The sequence below is a fragment of the Schistocerca americana genome, chromosome 9 (genome assembly GCF_021461395.2).
Source record: "Schistocerca americana isolate TAMUIC-IGC-003095 chromosome 9, iqSchAmer2.1, whole genome shotgun sequence".
NCBI classification, from domain to species: domain Eukaryota; kingdom Metazoa; phylum Arthropoda; class Insecta; order Orthoptera; family Acrididae; genus Schistocerca; species Schistocerca americana.
In genome coordinates this window covers 43,623,986-43,640,305 of record NC_060127.1, presented here as the reverse complement: position 1 = coordinate 43,640,305, position 16,320 = coordinate 43,623,986, and the positions used below count along the sequence as shown (strand labels likewise).

Here is a 16,320-nt window from a genome sequence, read left to right as displayed (position 1 = left end):
AGACGCCCATTTTAAGTTAAATGATATTTATTGGTTTAGACAGTAAGCTATTTGCCGCTCTTGTTCTTTTCTTAAAATGTGTTTGAAATACATTGCAACCTATATTGCTACATAATTATAAAAAAGAATGATTGAATCTGTTGGAGAAATATTTTCACAGATTTCTGAAGTCATTTTATCCAGGGTAATATGATACTCCATTGGAGGGTGTGAGAGGGGGGGGGGGGGGAGAGGGGGGGCTACAGCCCCCATAGCCCTCCCCCTTGCCACTGCCCCTGAAACTATTTAAATAATTTTGGAAGTGTTGATGTAAATATGCCCCAGGTTAGACTATATACACAACCATGAAAAGAGGTAGAGTGGGAGTTGTTAATACGGGGTTGTCAGTAGTATTCTGTAATGATCTTTACATGTTTCATATGTAGCAGTTTGGATTATGAACAGTACTGCCCCTCTCCCCACCCCCTCTGCAGTAGTTACTTTTAATTTGTTTAATTTGTTAAGGATTGGTAACACATTTATGATGCCTCCAGAGTTATGCATAACAACTGCATTGCAAAAAATATATTTTCTGTATGACCTATAAATATTTCAGCCTGTGAGGTTTCAGACAGTCATTCATGGATGCACTCATTATTGAACAAAAACAAAAAAAAAGTGAAGGTCTTTCAGTATTGACTTTATCCTTTACGAAAGCCTCTATCATGAACTGTGAAATTTATTGAAACAATGAAATTCTAGCAGTAACTGAACAGTGAACAATTTAATGTTATTAGGTCATAACATTGCACTCTGAGGGGAATAACCAATAACAGGTGTGGGTATATCGTAATATGGGCCGTAATATGGGCCAACTACCACAAATAACAAATGCTATGAATACATCTTAATGAACTTTAATATAATGGAAGGAAACATTCCACGTGGGAAAAATTATATATAAAAACAAAGATGAGGTGACTTACCGAACAAAAGCGCTGGCAGGTCGATAGATACACAAACAAACACAAACATACACACAAAATTCAAGCTTTCGCAACAAACTGTTGCCTCATCAGGAAAGAGGGAAGGAGAGGGGAAGACGAAAGTAAGTGGGTTTTAAGGGAGAGGGTAAGGAGTCATTCCAATCCCGGGAGCGGAAAGACTTACCTTAGGGGGAAAAAAGGACAGGTATACACGAGCACACACGCACATATCCATCCACACATACAGACACAAGCCGGAGGGAATGTAAATAAAACTTAATGGGGTCATTGTGGGGGTGTTGTGAGGGTGACATGGTATTAGAAGGTGGAAAGTGTAACATGAGGTGAAATGAAAATGAAAATAAAAATATATGGGGAGAGATAAAGGTGAGCCGGAAAGAAACTGGAGATCTGGAATGAAAAAAGGCGAAAAGGTGTTGGTTACAGATGGGCTATGTTGGACTTGGGTTGGTAGACAACGATGTGCATAAAGGTTAGGTGGTTGTGTTGCCGCCAAAACACGTTAAAGGACGGAGAAATTCGGGAAAATTTCGAAAAAACTGCGTGTAGTATATTAAATGGAGTGGTATTGTGGTGGCAGATTATGAAAATGAGGCTAACAATTGTCTGACGAAGAAATAATGGCGTTAAAACCTGTGGGAAGCGGCTAAAAATGATCAGTGATGTGGGAAAAACGGAAATGGAAATAAAGCGAAAGTTATTAGAACTGGCCGAAATGGTTGTGTAAAAGGTGAAAGGAGCTGTTAGTGAACTAGAAACGGTGGATATTATAGCGGCGGTAGTGCTGAAAGCGGCAAAAAAAAAATATTTTTTTGGTTATGGTTTGGAAGTGGGTTACGTATTATTGAGTATATATATAGGCGGGATAAAATAGTATAGCAGATTACGGTAAAAAGGAGAAGGTGAATACAAAGTGAAACTACTGGCAAAAACAGAAAGAGGAAAATAAGACGACAGAAAAGATTTCGAAATGCAACAGTGACAATAACAAACGTAATTGTTGGATTCAAATTAATGATATCAATATAATGGAAGGAAACATTCCACGTGGGAAAAATTATATATAAAAACAAAGATGAGGTGACTTACCGAACAAAAGCGCTGGCAGGTCGATAGATACACAAACAAACACAAACATACACACAAAATTCAAGCTTTCGCAACAAACTGTTGCCTCATCAGGAAAGAGGGAAGGAGAGGGGAAGACGAAAGGAAGTGGGTTTTAAGGGAGAGGGTAAGGAGTCATTCCAATCCCGGGAGCGGAAAGACTTACCTTAGGGGGAAAAAAGGACAGGTATACACTAGCACACACGCACATATCCATCCACACATACAGACACAAGCCGGAGGGAATGTAAATAAAACTTAATGGGGTCATTGTGGGGGTGTTGTGAGGGTGACATGGTATTAGAAGGTGGAAAGTGTAACATGAGGTGAAATGAAAATGAAAATAAAAATATATGGGGAGAGATAAAGGTGAGCCGGAAAGAAACTGGAGATCTGGAATGAACTTAGCTTTCACCTCCCAATGATGTGCAGATTCACCAGGAACGAGATACTGTTTAGAGTCCTCATTAAACTGAACGTTCCTTTTCACCAGTATGAATTCTGGTTGGACATGGGCATGGTGTCCAGTTGAAAGGCTTGCACCAGGCCATTGAACCATACCAATTATTATTATTATCTCTTTCCTTTCTCAGACGTTACGTCTGGTTAAAAATGGAAAGTGACACGGACCTTGATCAAGCGTGACTTCCTTTTAACTGTACGGTATAAAAGGTATAAAAGGTACTGGCAGAAGTAAAGCTGTGAGTACCGGGCGTGAGTCGTGCTTCGGTAGCTCAGTTGGTAGAGCACTTGCCCGCGAAAGGCAAAGGTCCCGAGTTCGAGTCTCGGTCGGGCACACAGTTTTAATCTGCCAGGAAGTTTCATATCAGCGCACACTCCGCTGCAGAGTGAAAATCTCATTCTGTACGGTATATGTTACATTGCATTTAGGAACTTTCGGGTAATTGAACACGTATCAATAATTACAGATATATATGTGTGGATGGATATGTGTGTGTGTGCGAGTGTATACCCATCCCTTTTTCCCCCTAAGGTAAGTCTTTCCACTCCCGGGATTGGAATGACTCCTTACCCTCTCCCTTAAAACCCACTTCCTTTCGTCTTTCCCTCTCCTTCCCTCTTCCCTGATGAGGCAACAGCTTGTTGCGAAAGCTTAAATTTTGTGTGTATGTATGTGTCTGTTTGTGTTTCTATTGACCTGCCAGCGCTTTTGTATGGTAAGTCACATCATCTTTGTTTTTAAATATAATTACAGATTTCTGTAGTTATATATATACATTTGGGTGTAGCTGTATTGCATTGATGTACTGGTGGATATTGTGTGGTATGACTCCTGTCTTTGATAGTATAATTGGTATAATGTCAACTTTATCCTGATGCTACATGTCATTGACTTCCTCAGACAGTTGGATGTATTTTTCAATTTTTTTCTCCTGTTTTCTTCTGTATATTTGTTGTATTGGGCATGGATATTTCGATTAGTTGTGTTAATTTCTTCTTTTTATTGGTGAGTATGATGTCAGGTTTGTTATGTGGTGTTGTTTTATCTGTTATAATGGTTCTGTTCGAGTATAATTTGTATTCATCGTTCTCCAGTACATTTTGTGGTGCATACTTGTATGTGGGAACGTGTTGTTTTATTAGTTTATGTTGTATGGCAAGTTGTTGATGTATTATTTTTGCTACATTGTCATGTCTTCTGGTGTATTCTGTATTTGCTAGTATTGTACATCCGCTTGTGATGTGATCTACTGTTTCTATTTGTTGTTGCAAAGTTTGCATTTATCTGTTGTGGTATTGGGATCTTTAATAATACGCTTGCTGTAATATCTGGTGTTTATTGTTTGATCCTGTATTGCAATCATGAATCCTTCCATCTCACTGTATGTATTGCCTTTTCTTATCCATGTGTTGGATGCATCTTGATCGATGTGTGGCTGTGTTAGATGATACAGGAGCCTGCCATGTAGTGTTTTCTTTTTCCAATTTACTTTTGTTGTATCTGTTGATGTTATGTGATCTAAAGGGTTGTAGAAGTGGCTATGAACTTACAATGGTGTAGCTGATGTATATATATGAGTGATTGCTTTGTGTATTTTGCTAGTTTCTGCTCATTCTATAAAGAATTATCTTAAATTGTCTGCCTGTCCATAATGTAGGTTTTTTATGTCAATAAATCTCCTTCCTCCTTCCTTTCTGCTTAATGTGAATTGTTCTGTTGCTGAATGTATGTGATGTATTCTATATTTGTGGCATTGTGATCGTGTAAGTGTATTGAGTGCTTCTAGTTCTGTGTTGCTCCATTTCACTACTCCAAATGAATAGGTCAATATTGGTATAGCATAAGTATTTATAGCTTTTGTCTTGTTTCTTGCTGTCAATTCTGTTCTCAGTATTTTTGTTAATCTTTGTCTATATTTTTCTTTTAGTTCTTCTTTAATATTTGTATTATCTATTCCTATTTTTTGCCTGTATCCTAGATATTTATAGGCATCTGGTTTTTCCATTGCTTCTATGCTGTCGCTGTGGTTATCCAATAAGTAACCTTCTTGTTTAGTGTGTTTTCCCTTGACTATGCTATTTTTCTTACATTTGTCTGTTCCAAAAGCCATATTTATATCATTGCTGAATATTTCTGTTATCGTTAGTAATTGTTTGAGTTGTTGATTTGTTGCTGCCAGTAGTTTTAGATCATCCATGTATAGCAAATGTGTGATTTTGTGTTGGTATGGTCCAGTAAAATTATATCTGTAATTTGTATTATTTAGCATGTTGGATAGTGGGTTCAGAGCAAGGCAGAACCAGAAAGGACTTAATGAGTCTCCTTGGTATATTCCACGCTTAATCTGTATTGGCTGTGATGTGATATTATTTGAATTTGCTTGGATATTAAGTGTGGTTTTCCAATTTTTAATTACTATGTTTAGGAACTGTATCAATTTAGGATCTACTTTGTATATTTCCAATATCTGTAGTAACCATGAGTGGGGTACACTATCAAAAGCTTTTTGGTAATCAATGTATGCGTAGTGTAGCGACCTTTGTTTAGTTTTAGCTTGATATGTCACCTCTGCATCTATTATCAGTTGCTCTTTACATCCTCGTGCCCCTTTGCATCAGTCTTTTTGTTCTTCATTTATAATTTTTTTCTGTGTTGTATGTGTCATTAATTTCTGTGTAATGACTGCAGTTAATATTTTGTATATTGTTGGTAGGCATGTTATGGGGCAATATTTTGCTGGGTTTGCTGTGTTTGCTTGATCTTTAGGTTTCAGATAAGTTATTCCTTGTGTAAGTGTATCAGGGACTGTGTATGGGTCTGCTATGTAACTGTTAAATAATTTATAATTAAAAACAAAGATGATGTGACTTACCAAACGAAAGTGCTGGCACGTCAATAGACACACAAACATACACACAAAATTCAAGCTTTCGCAACAAACTGTTGTCTCATCAGGAAAGAGGGAAGGAGAGGGAAGGACGAAAGGATGTGGGTTTTAAGGGAGAGGGTAAGGAGTCATTCCAATCCCGGGAGCGGAAAGACTTACCTTAGGGGGAAAAAAGGACGGGTATACACTCGCACACACACACATATCCATCCACACATATACAGACACAAGCAGACATATTTAAAGACAAAGAGTTTGGGTTTGACCATATGTCTGCTTGTGTCTGTATATGTGTGGATGGATATGTGTGTGTGTGCCTTTTATGACTGGCAGAACATTATTATTATTATTATTATTATTATTATTATTATTATCATCATCATCATCATCATCATCATCTCAATATCTGTATGAAGGAATACAGTTGTAAGCAACTAAGAAGAGAGGTGTGCTATAAGGTGACTGTGATAACTCTTGTTCTCAGAGGTTGATGATGTCAGTGCACAAGAAGGTCCAGACCAGTGCTGTTCACTTTATATAGTCATATCGCAAAAGATAATATTAGCCCTAATTGTGCACCCAAACTCCAGATGTCAGACAGTCAGATCAGTACCGAACATTGTATATCGAGAGGTTATCAACCAGAACTCTAATATAGTTTGTGCTACATGCTATCATCCAGGAGGACATGCGTAAATGGTATGCAATACATAAGACCTAACGTACAGAGCACACATAACTGTAAGCATCTAATATTTAGAGTTCCCATATGGAAGTTGGAAGAACATTAGTTTGTTGTACCAAACATCATAGGTTTGAGTCCTGCTCATGCCAGTTTTGTATTGTACTACACGAGGAACTATTATATGGGACAACATGTTCCTGACATGTAAAAGAAATGTTTATAATTTGTAGCAATGCTCTTTTGATTGCCTGCATTCACTTCATTTATTTGAAAATAGTAAACCTATAGAGTACATCTGTAGGACTGCAGAATAAACATGCACTGTAATATGTGGCTATCTCTGTTTTACAAACATTAGCTCTCCACTTTCCACCACCATTTCCACTGGTACAACATACACTACTGGCCATTAAAATTGCTACACCAAGAAGAAATGCTGATTATAAATGGGTATTCATTGGACAAATATATTATACTACAAGTGACATGTGATTACATTTTCACACAATTTGGGTGCATAGATCCTGAGAAATCAGTACCCAGAACAACCACCTCTGGCCATAATAACGGCCTTCATATGCTTGGACATTGAGTCAAACAGAGCTCGGATGGCATGTACAGGTAAAGCTGCCCATGCAGCTTCAACACGATACCACAGTTCATCAAGAGTAGTGACTGGCATATTTGGACAAGCCAGTTGCTTGGCCACCATTGACCAGACATTTTCCATTGGTGAGAGATGTGGAGAATGTGCTGGCCAGGGCAGCAGTCGAACATTTTCTGTATTCAGAAAGGCCCGTACAGGACCTGCAACATGTGGTCGTGCATTATCCTGCTGAAATGTAGGGTTTCGCAGGGATCGAATGAAGAGTAGAGCCACAGGTCATAACACATCTGAAATGTAAAGTCCACTGTTCAAAGTGCCGTCAATGTAAACAAGCGGTCACCGAGACGTGTAACCAATGGCACCCCATACCATCACACCGGGTGATACGCCAGTATGGTGATGACAAATACACGCTTCCAATGTGCGTTCACCGTGATGTCACCAAACATGGATGCAACCATCATGATGCTGTAAACAGAACCTCGATTCATCCAAATAAATATCATTTTGCCATCCCTGCACCCAGGTTCATCGTTGAGTACACCTTGCAGGCACTCCTGTCGGTGATGCAGCATCAAGGGTAACCGCAGCCATGGTCTCTGAGCTGATAGTCCAAATGCTGCAAATGTTGTTGAACTGTTTGTGCAGATGGTTGTTGTCTGGCAAACGTTCCCATCTGTTGACTCAGGGACTGAGACATGGCTACACAATCCATTACAGCCATGCAGGTAAGATGCCTGTCATCTTGACTGCTAGTGATACGAGGCTTTTGGGATCCAGCACGGTGTTCCATATTACCCTCCTGAACCCACGGATTCCATATTCTGCTAACAGTCATTGGAACTCAACCAACATGAGCAGCAATGTCTCAATACGATAAACCGCAATCGCGATAGGCTACAATCCAACCTTTATCAAAGTCGGAAACGTGATGGTACGCATTTCTCCTCTGTACACGAGGCATCACAAGGACGTTTCACCAGGCAACACTGGTCAACTGCTGTTTGTGTATGAGAAATTGGTTGGAAACTTTCCTCATGTCAGCACGTTGTAGGTGTCACCACCGGCGACAACCTTGTGTGAATGCTCTGGAAAGCTCATCATTTGCATATCACAGTATCTTCTTCCCATCAGTTAAATTTCGTGTCTGTAGCATGTCATCTTCTTGGTGTAGCAATTTTAATGGCCAGTAGTGTACATTGAGCAGTGAAAAATCTGTTTTTCATTGTAGATATCATGCAAAGTGCAAATGTCTTGGTTGACTTTGGCTGTTATTTGATACTAAATCAATATTTGAGCATTCTGACTTTCTCGTTTTTTTGGGTAAAGCAGTTCCCTTTTCTCCTTTCATGATATTTAGTCATTTCCATCACTTGAGGACTCTTCTGGTAAAGATATCTAAGTCATTGACTCTTGTCCATGAACTTGGTCAAAAATAAATGTTTCCACTCCAGCTGGTGTGTGTTCATCAATATCTAATGTTTTCTCTTTACTGTCATTTGATGCCTTCCACTGATCAATTATGTCCCATAGGAATGCTGCACATTTTCTCTCATCTTCAGTTATTTCCATTGTTGTTGGTACACAACCATAACTACGAAACAATTTGACAGTGACAGCAACAATGGTCAAAGGGTACATGTCACAAAAGAGCAATGTCAGATGTAACAATAGCAGTAGCTTGCAAACTGGACAGCTATTTCAGACCCACTTGTTCATATGTGCATGAACGTCATGCTACAGCAATGGTGGTGGTGCTGCCCTCTAGCAATCAGTTACTATTCCTATTGTTATTATTGTTGTTATTGTTGTTATTATTACTATCAATAGTTTCACATGTGTGATGCAATTAATTCTTTATTCTTCTATTCAAATAATTTATGTTTATTCTGTGGAACTACAAATGTACTTCATTGGTTTGCTACTTTCAAATAAATGAAGCAAAAGCGGACTTCCAACAGGACAGTTTTGTAAGCTCCGAGCAGTCCTTTTATATGTCAGGAACATGTTGTCCCATACAACAGGTTCACACATACTACAGTACAAAACTGGCATGATCAGTGTCATTTGGTATGACAAACTAATGCTCTACTGATTTCCCTATGGAAGCCCTGTATGTCAAACACTCACAATTACATTTTCATTGTGCTCTGTTGGTCAGGTCTTACTTATTACTTAGCATACATGATTGCTCTGCTGGATGACAGCACATAGCCCAAACTGAATTGGAGTTTTGGTTCTTATTCTATTGATATACAATATTTAGTATTGATGTGACTGTGTGGCATCTGGAGGTTTGGGTGTTAGATTTTTGTAGCTGACATGGTAGCTGTCTACAGTAGAGTGTTATCTAAAATATATTTACCAGGGGTTGAAAATACCACTTCAGTTGTATACTTATTTTACTATCACACGATCTGTTTTGGGCTCTTATAAGCCCACCCTCAGGTGCTGTAACTTGGTGCTGTGGCCCCCGAGAACCAAGTTACAACACCTGAGGATGGGCTTATAAGAGCCCAAAACTGGTCATGTGATAATAAAAGAAATTTACAACTGAAGCATATTTTCAACCCCTTGAATAATGCTCAGTTCCAGATGTTTTTCTAGCAGGATTGTTCATAGTAAAATATATTTTTTGAATAACCTGTCACAGAATGGCAAAATATGAAACTGATATAAAGACAGGTACATCGACATTCTCAGAATTTATAGAAATACAAATCTTTGTGCCACAAAAATTTTTAAAATATGGTAGTTTGTGACTAGACAATTAAGTACTTACAATGGATATATCCACAAAACGGAATAATTTTGCATTTTCAGTCATTGGGAAGACTGGTATTCCCATAAGATATTATGAACTGATTTTTCTTTTTCTTCTAGAAAGAGGATTTTTACAAAATCATTGTATAAACTAGACTTAAATGCTATTTGGGTGTGTAAAACTGGAACCAAGTTGGGTTAATGACACTATGTATGAAGTACTACAGTGATAATGGCCACAGGCACAATTGACTTGCAGTTAAATATCCGATGGTACAAAGAAATGGAGAATATCACTTCTGTTAAAGAGTGACGGTAAATAGTAAATATATGCTATGTGATCAAAAGTATATGGACACCCCCAAAAACATACTTTTTTTTATATTAGGTGCATAGTGCTGCCACCTCCCAGCAGGTACTCCATATCGGTGACATTCACAGTCAGTAGACATTGTGAGAGAGCATAATGGGGCATTCTGTGGAACTCAGAGACTTCAAACATGGTGAGGTGATTGGGTGTCACTTGCATCATACATCTGTACATGAGATTTCCACACTCCTAAACATCCCTAGGTCCAGTATTTCCAATGTGGTAGTGAAGTGGAAATGTGAAGGGACACATACAGCACAAAAGTGTACAGGCCGACCTCCTCTGTTGACTGACAGAGAGCACCAACAATTGAAGAGGGTCATAATGTGTAATAGGCAGACATCTATCCAGACCATCACACAAGAATTCCAAACTGTATCAGGATCCACTGCAGGTACTATGATAGTTAGGTGGGAGGTGAGAAAACTTGGATTTCATTGTCAAGTGGCTACTCATAAGCCACACATCAGGCCAGTAAATGTCAAACAATGCCTTGCTTGGCAGAAACAGCATAAGCATTGGACAACTGAACAGTGGAAAAACGTTGTTTGGAATGACAAATCACAATACACAATGTAGGAATCTGATGGAAGGGTATGGGTATGGTGAATGCCTGGTGAAAGTCATCTGCCAGCATGTGTATGCCAACAGTAAAATTCAGAGGCAGTGGTGTTATGGTGTTGTCATGTTTGTCATGAAGGGGGCTTGCACGTCTTGTTGTTTTGCATGGCACTATCACAGGACAGGCCTACATTGATGTTTTAAGCACTTTCTTGCTTCCCACTGTTGAAGAGCAATTCGGTGATGGCGATTGCATCTTTCAACACAAACAAGCAGCTGTTCATAATGCAAGGCCTGTGGCGGAGTGGTTACAAGACAATAACATCCCTGTAATGGACTGGCCTGCATAGAGTCCTGGCCTGAATCCTATGGAACACCTTTGAGACGTTTTGGAACACCGACTTCATGCCAGGCCCCACCGACCAACATCGATACCTCTCCTCAGTGCAACACTCCATGAAGAATGGGCTGCCATTCCCCAAGAAACCTTCCAGCACCTGACTGAATGTATGCCTGTAAGAGTGGAAGCTGTCACCAAGGCTAAGGGTTGGCCAACACCATATTGAATTCCAGTATTACCAATGGAGGGTGCCATAATTTGTAAGTCATTTTCAGCCAGGTGTCTGAATACTTTTGATCACATAGTGTACAAGTCACATTGCTAAATAGTTGAACTTTTCTTTCTGTTTACTACTGCCTGAAAGCAGTCATGCTATGGCAACCAAATAATTTGTAGTTAATGTCAAAATTCATCCACAACACTCCCATACTGACTGTGGAAACCGCTATCTTACCCTTTGTTAGAATTAAACTGGGTCATCATACATTTTGTTCTCAAAACAGATACAACATTGAAATTTGTAGAAAAAGGAAGAGAGTGCTACTCACTAAATCCAAGCCAGTCATTACTAAGTGCGGTATCATGTGCTATTAGCTGCCCAAACTGTGTCAACAGAAGAGTATTGGAATCATCATTAAAATCACCAGTGGGTAGTAAGTTCTGTCTGAGAATTCTGGCATTTGGGAGCTCTTTGCCTGTTACTGACTTCCTTGGTACATTGATACCTGCAAAGAAAACATATGTACCATCACTGTTCCAAAGGTCACATTAAAGCACAAATCTTCAGAGAGATGAGGAACTGTTAGTTTGAAGAATTAACCTGCAGTGACTACTTCTACCAATATATGTATAATTTGAGTCATTCCACTTACCTGAAGGCTGTCCTATATGATGTGTGAATGAGTTTATGTAAATGAGACTTTATCTGAAACTGTTTTTTATCATCAGCAACAAATACCAGTAAGGAGTAAATATATATGAAAATAACTACAGGAATTCCAAGATTTTTGAAGAGGACACTGCATTACATATGGCTTCATACTTTACAAAGCATTCTTATTGCTTTGTTTACCTTGTGCAGGAGTAAATAGTATATGAACAGTACAAATATTAGAACTATGTAGCAGACTCCACTCTGTAGCATTTGCTATTCATGTGACTGCATCCATTTGTAAAGAGGCAACTAAAGTGGCTTACTGCTGCTATTTCCTTTTAGTTACAAAATACGGAATTATATTCTAGGGCAGTAAGACAACCAAAGAGAGTTTTTTCCATTCAAGAGAAGGTCGTCAGGGTCATGAACAGAGCTCATGCCAGACACTCTTGCAGAGATTTATTCCAACAATTGGGAATCCTCACCAAGCCATGCCAGGACAATCTCTCAATGATTGTAAAAAAAATAACACATTTTATGGACTTAACAGTGCATAACAGGATTTACATAGTGAGATAAAAAACCTCACAATTACGCACAGAGGAGTAATTTACTGAAGCATAAAGATATACAATTCCCTATCAGCTCATGTCAAATTTATTAGTGGTGTCTTGTCAAAATTAAAAAGAAAATATCTAAAGCATTATCACGTGCAAAAGTCCCACTCTACAGTGAATATTTTGACATCTTCTTCTGTAGTGATCCATGTGAGGATTAGTTGGCAGCAGTTAAGCTTTTTGTGTATTTCAAGTTTGATCTTCATTTCTCCATACACCTTACATGACATATTGTCTTCCATAACTTGGTCTATGTAGCTTAGCTGTGGTTTTCTTTTAGGTCTCCTTCCATTAATATATCCTCCAGTGACTGTTTCCAGGGGTCCCTTGTATATATGGTGTGCCTACCCATTTGGATGCACTCTTCTTTTCACAACTGATTTCTATACCCCTCCCTTCTCACCCTATCTTTTAAGGACCTCTTAGTTTGTTATCATGTCGGTGGAATTTATTTTGAGCACACATCTTTAATACCACACCTTGAAATAATGTAAGTTTCTTCTCTTCCTCAGGTCCCTGAGTTCAGGTTCACAGCGACAACATGCCACACATTTTTGCACCATAAAATGCTTTATAAGTTTTGAGGTATTCATAATCATTTACAGCTAAAAAATATTTGAACCTATTAACATAATACAAGGGGTGTTCAATAAGTAATGCGACAAACTTTTTTTCTCAGCCAATTTCAGATGAAAAAAAATGCAGAATTTGTTATGGGACATCATGGAATATTACTGCCCCGGCCCCAATAGTTTCATGAAGTTTTGATACCTGGCAGCATTATACTTGGCTTTGAAAATGCCATCTGTAACAGAGGGGTGTTCCAAGTGGAGAGCTGTCATTGAGTTTCTTTTGGTGGAAAATCAGAGTATCACAGATATTCATAGGTGTTTTCAGTATGCCTACAGACTTGGCACCGAATAAAAGCACGGTGAGTCATCATTGCAATGTGGTTGTGCAAACATTTCTGATATCCTACATGTTGGACAGCCACATACAGCTGTGACCCCTGCAATGTTGGAAAGTGCAGGCACTCTCTTTCACTATAATCAATGGACTACAATCAACCACCTTGCTGCTCAACTAGATGTCCCTGTTGGCAGTGTTGGCACACTCATCCACCAGCTGGGGTACTCAAAGGGGTGCCCACTGGGTTCCTCGCCACCTAGCAGAAGACCACAAAGAGCAATGAAGGACAATCTGTGTGGGAGTGCAGTACTGCTTGCGTGTTACAAGACTGATTGTGACAATTTTTTGTCAAACATTGCCACAGGTGACAGGACACGGATTCATCACTTTGCACCAGAAACAAAATGGCAATGTGTGGAATGGCAAAACATCACCTTTCCTCTAAAGAAAAAGTTCAAAGTCGCACCCTCAACTGGTAAAGTTAAGGTGATGGTTCCAGAATGAGATTTTCACTCTGCAGTGGACATATTGTCGCCACATAACTGTTGAAGCCACAGAAGCAATTATGTTCTTGTAGATAGATTACCTGCTGAAATTTGCACAGATATGTGCTGTCATGACTACCATTGCTCACCATTGACATTGCTGTCCAGGACATCAACAGCAAGGCCAAGGTTCTACATCTATCTCCTGTACTTCAAACATTGGATTCCATGCCACAAGTCAATCTGATTTGCGATACCAGGGTAACAACTGTGCCGGCCATGAAGTCGGTTACAGTGACGCAACCACAGAGCACTGTTTCACACAGATGTGCAATGGTATTAAGTGTCTTTAAGGATGTGTGAATTTGCTCATGGGCCCTCCATCTGCACGTTCAAGAGCAACACACATTCCTCTCATCGGCTCTCGTGGTCTTCCTGCATTGTGTTTGCAAATTACAGTTATTCCTGAGCAACCAGATGTTTGGTTTGCAATAACAGAAAACATTTTTGTTTCTAATGATGACTGTCAAAATTTAGTATATGACCTCCATAACATGGAGGTGAATTACAAAACAAATCATGACCTACAAGTGGTCCGCAAAACGTTAGAGCAGCTTAGGATGCCTCCACATTGTGACTGTGTTCCACACACAGCAGTGTCCACAGTCAAACAGGGGCCAATAAAGCCACAGGGTGTGGCCACACACACTACATGCTCCATATCCAAACTAATCCCTGGTTCACCAGTTTTGTCAAGTGCCAGTCAGATCGTGCGGAACGACAACTATCAATTTCTGACGGCTCCATGATGGCACTGAGGGAATCAACACCTCACGTCACTTCCCTGCTGTCTCCTATTGATGGTGCCAATCCTGACCATCACTACAGAACTAGTGGCTGTCACCAGCTGCAGTTATGTGTCCATCATTCCCAGCCACCTAGACATAACCTGGCTGCAAGGTCAAATTGAAACTCTCTCTCATCCACAGTGTTCCACACTTAGGGGAGGGTGAGGCTGTGTGGGAGTGACATAATTGACCAACTGATATGTTACAGAGGAATTACAGACCTTGGCAGCATGCATCATTGATTGAAATCAATGGGGAGAGTTGAAAATTTCTGTCAGACCGGGAGTTGAACAGGGGTCTCCTGCTTACTAGGCAGACCCTGAGTCATTGAGACACAGTGGCCATTGCAATTCACTGACTACCCTAGCAAGCCTCCTGTCAGATCCAAATTCTCATCTTATCCACACACTAAAAATGTAGTGCCTCTTATCCATTATACTGCCGGATCAAAAATAGCATCTGTTTATCATGTTCTTCATTGCTTCCTGTTCTGCTTTAGTTACTGATGTTTATGCATGTCTCTTTTGTGTCTGTGCACAATAAAGTGGATACAGGGTGTTTCAAAAATGACCGGTATATTTGAAACGGCAATAAAAACTAAACGAGCAGCGATAGAAATACACCGTTTGTTGCAATATGCTTGGGACAACAGTACATTTTCAGGTGGACAAACTTTTGAAATTACGGTAGTTACAATTTTCAACAACAAATGGCGCTGCAAGTGATGTGAAAGATATAGAAGACAACGCAGTCTGTGGGTGCGCCATTCTGTATGTCGTCTTTCTGCTGTAAGTGTGTGCTGTTCACAACGTGCAAGTGTGCTGTAGACAACATGGTTTATTCCTTAGAACAGAGGATTTTTCTGGTGTTGGAATTCCACCGCCTAGACCACAGTGTTATTGCAACAAGACGAAGTTTTCAACGGAGGTTTAATGTAACCAAAGGACCGAAAAGCGATACAATAAAGGATCTGTTTGAAAAATTTCAACGGACTGGGAACGTGACGGATGAACGTGCTGGAAAGGTAGGGCGACCGCGTACGGCAACCACAGAGGGCAACGCGCAGCTAGTGCAGCAGGTGATCCAACAGCGGCCTCGGGTTTCCGTTCGCCGTGTTGCAGCTGCGGTCCAAATGACGCCAACGTCCACGTATCGTCTCATGCGCCAGAGTTTACACCTCTATCCATACAAAATTCAAACGCGGCAACCCCTCAGCGCCGCTACCATTGCTGCACGAGAGACATTCGCTAACGATATAGTGCACAGGATTGATGACGGCGATATGCATGTGGGCAGCATTTGGTTTACTGACGAAGCTTATTTTTACCTGGACGGCTTCGTCAATAAACAGAACTGGTGCATATGGGGAACCAAAAAGCCCCATGTTGCAGTCCCATCATCCCTGCATCCTCAAAAAGTACTGGTCTGGGCCGCCATTTCTTCCAAAGGAATCATTGGCCCATTTTTCAGATCCGAAACGATTACTGCATCACGCTATCTGGACATTCTTCGTGAATTTGTGGCGGTACAAACTGCCTTAGACGACACTGCGAACACCTCATGGTTTATGCAAGATGGTGCCCAGCCACATCGCACGGCCGACGTCTTTAATTTCCTGAATGAATATTTCGATGATCGTGTGATTGCTTTGGGCTATCCGAAACATACAGGAGGCGGCGTGGATTGGCCTCCCCATTCGCCAGACATGAACCCCTGTGACTTCTTTCTGTGGGGACACTTGAAAGACCAGGTGTACCGCCAGAATCCAGAAACAATTGAACAGCTGAAGCAGTACATCTCATCTGCATGTGAAGCCAT

The 16,320-nt window shown here is 40.1% G+C and overlaps 1 protein-coding gene across 1 annotated transcript in view; it reads right to left on the bottom strand.

The window, feature by feature from the left end:
* Nucleotides 1-16,320, bottom strand: part of LOC124550924 (peroxidase-like) — a 194,669-nt gene that overhangs the window by 60,344 nt on the left and 118,005 nt on the right. The window contains exon 5 of the mRNA XM_047125720.1: nt 11,318-11,494. Coding sequence (XP_046981676.1) covers nt 11,318-11,494 — 177 coding nt within the window. The remainder of the gene's footprint in view (nt 1-11,317; nt 11,495-16,320) is intronic.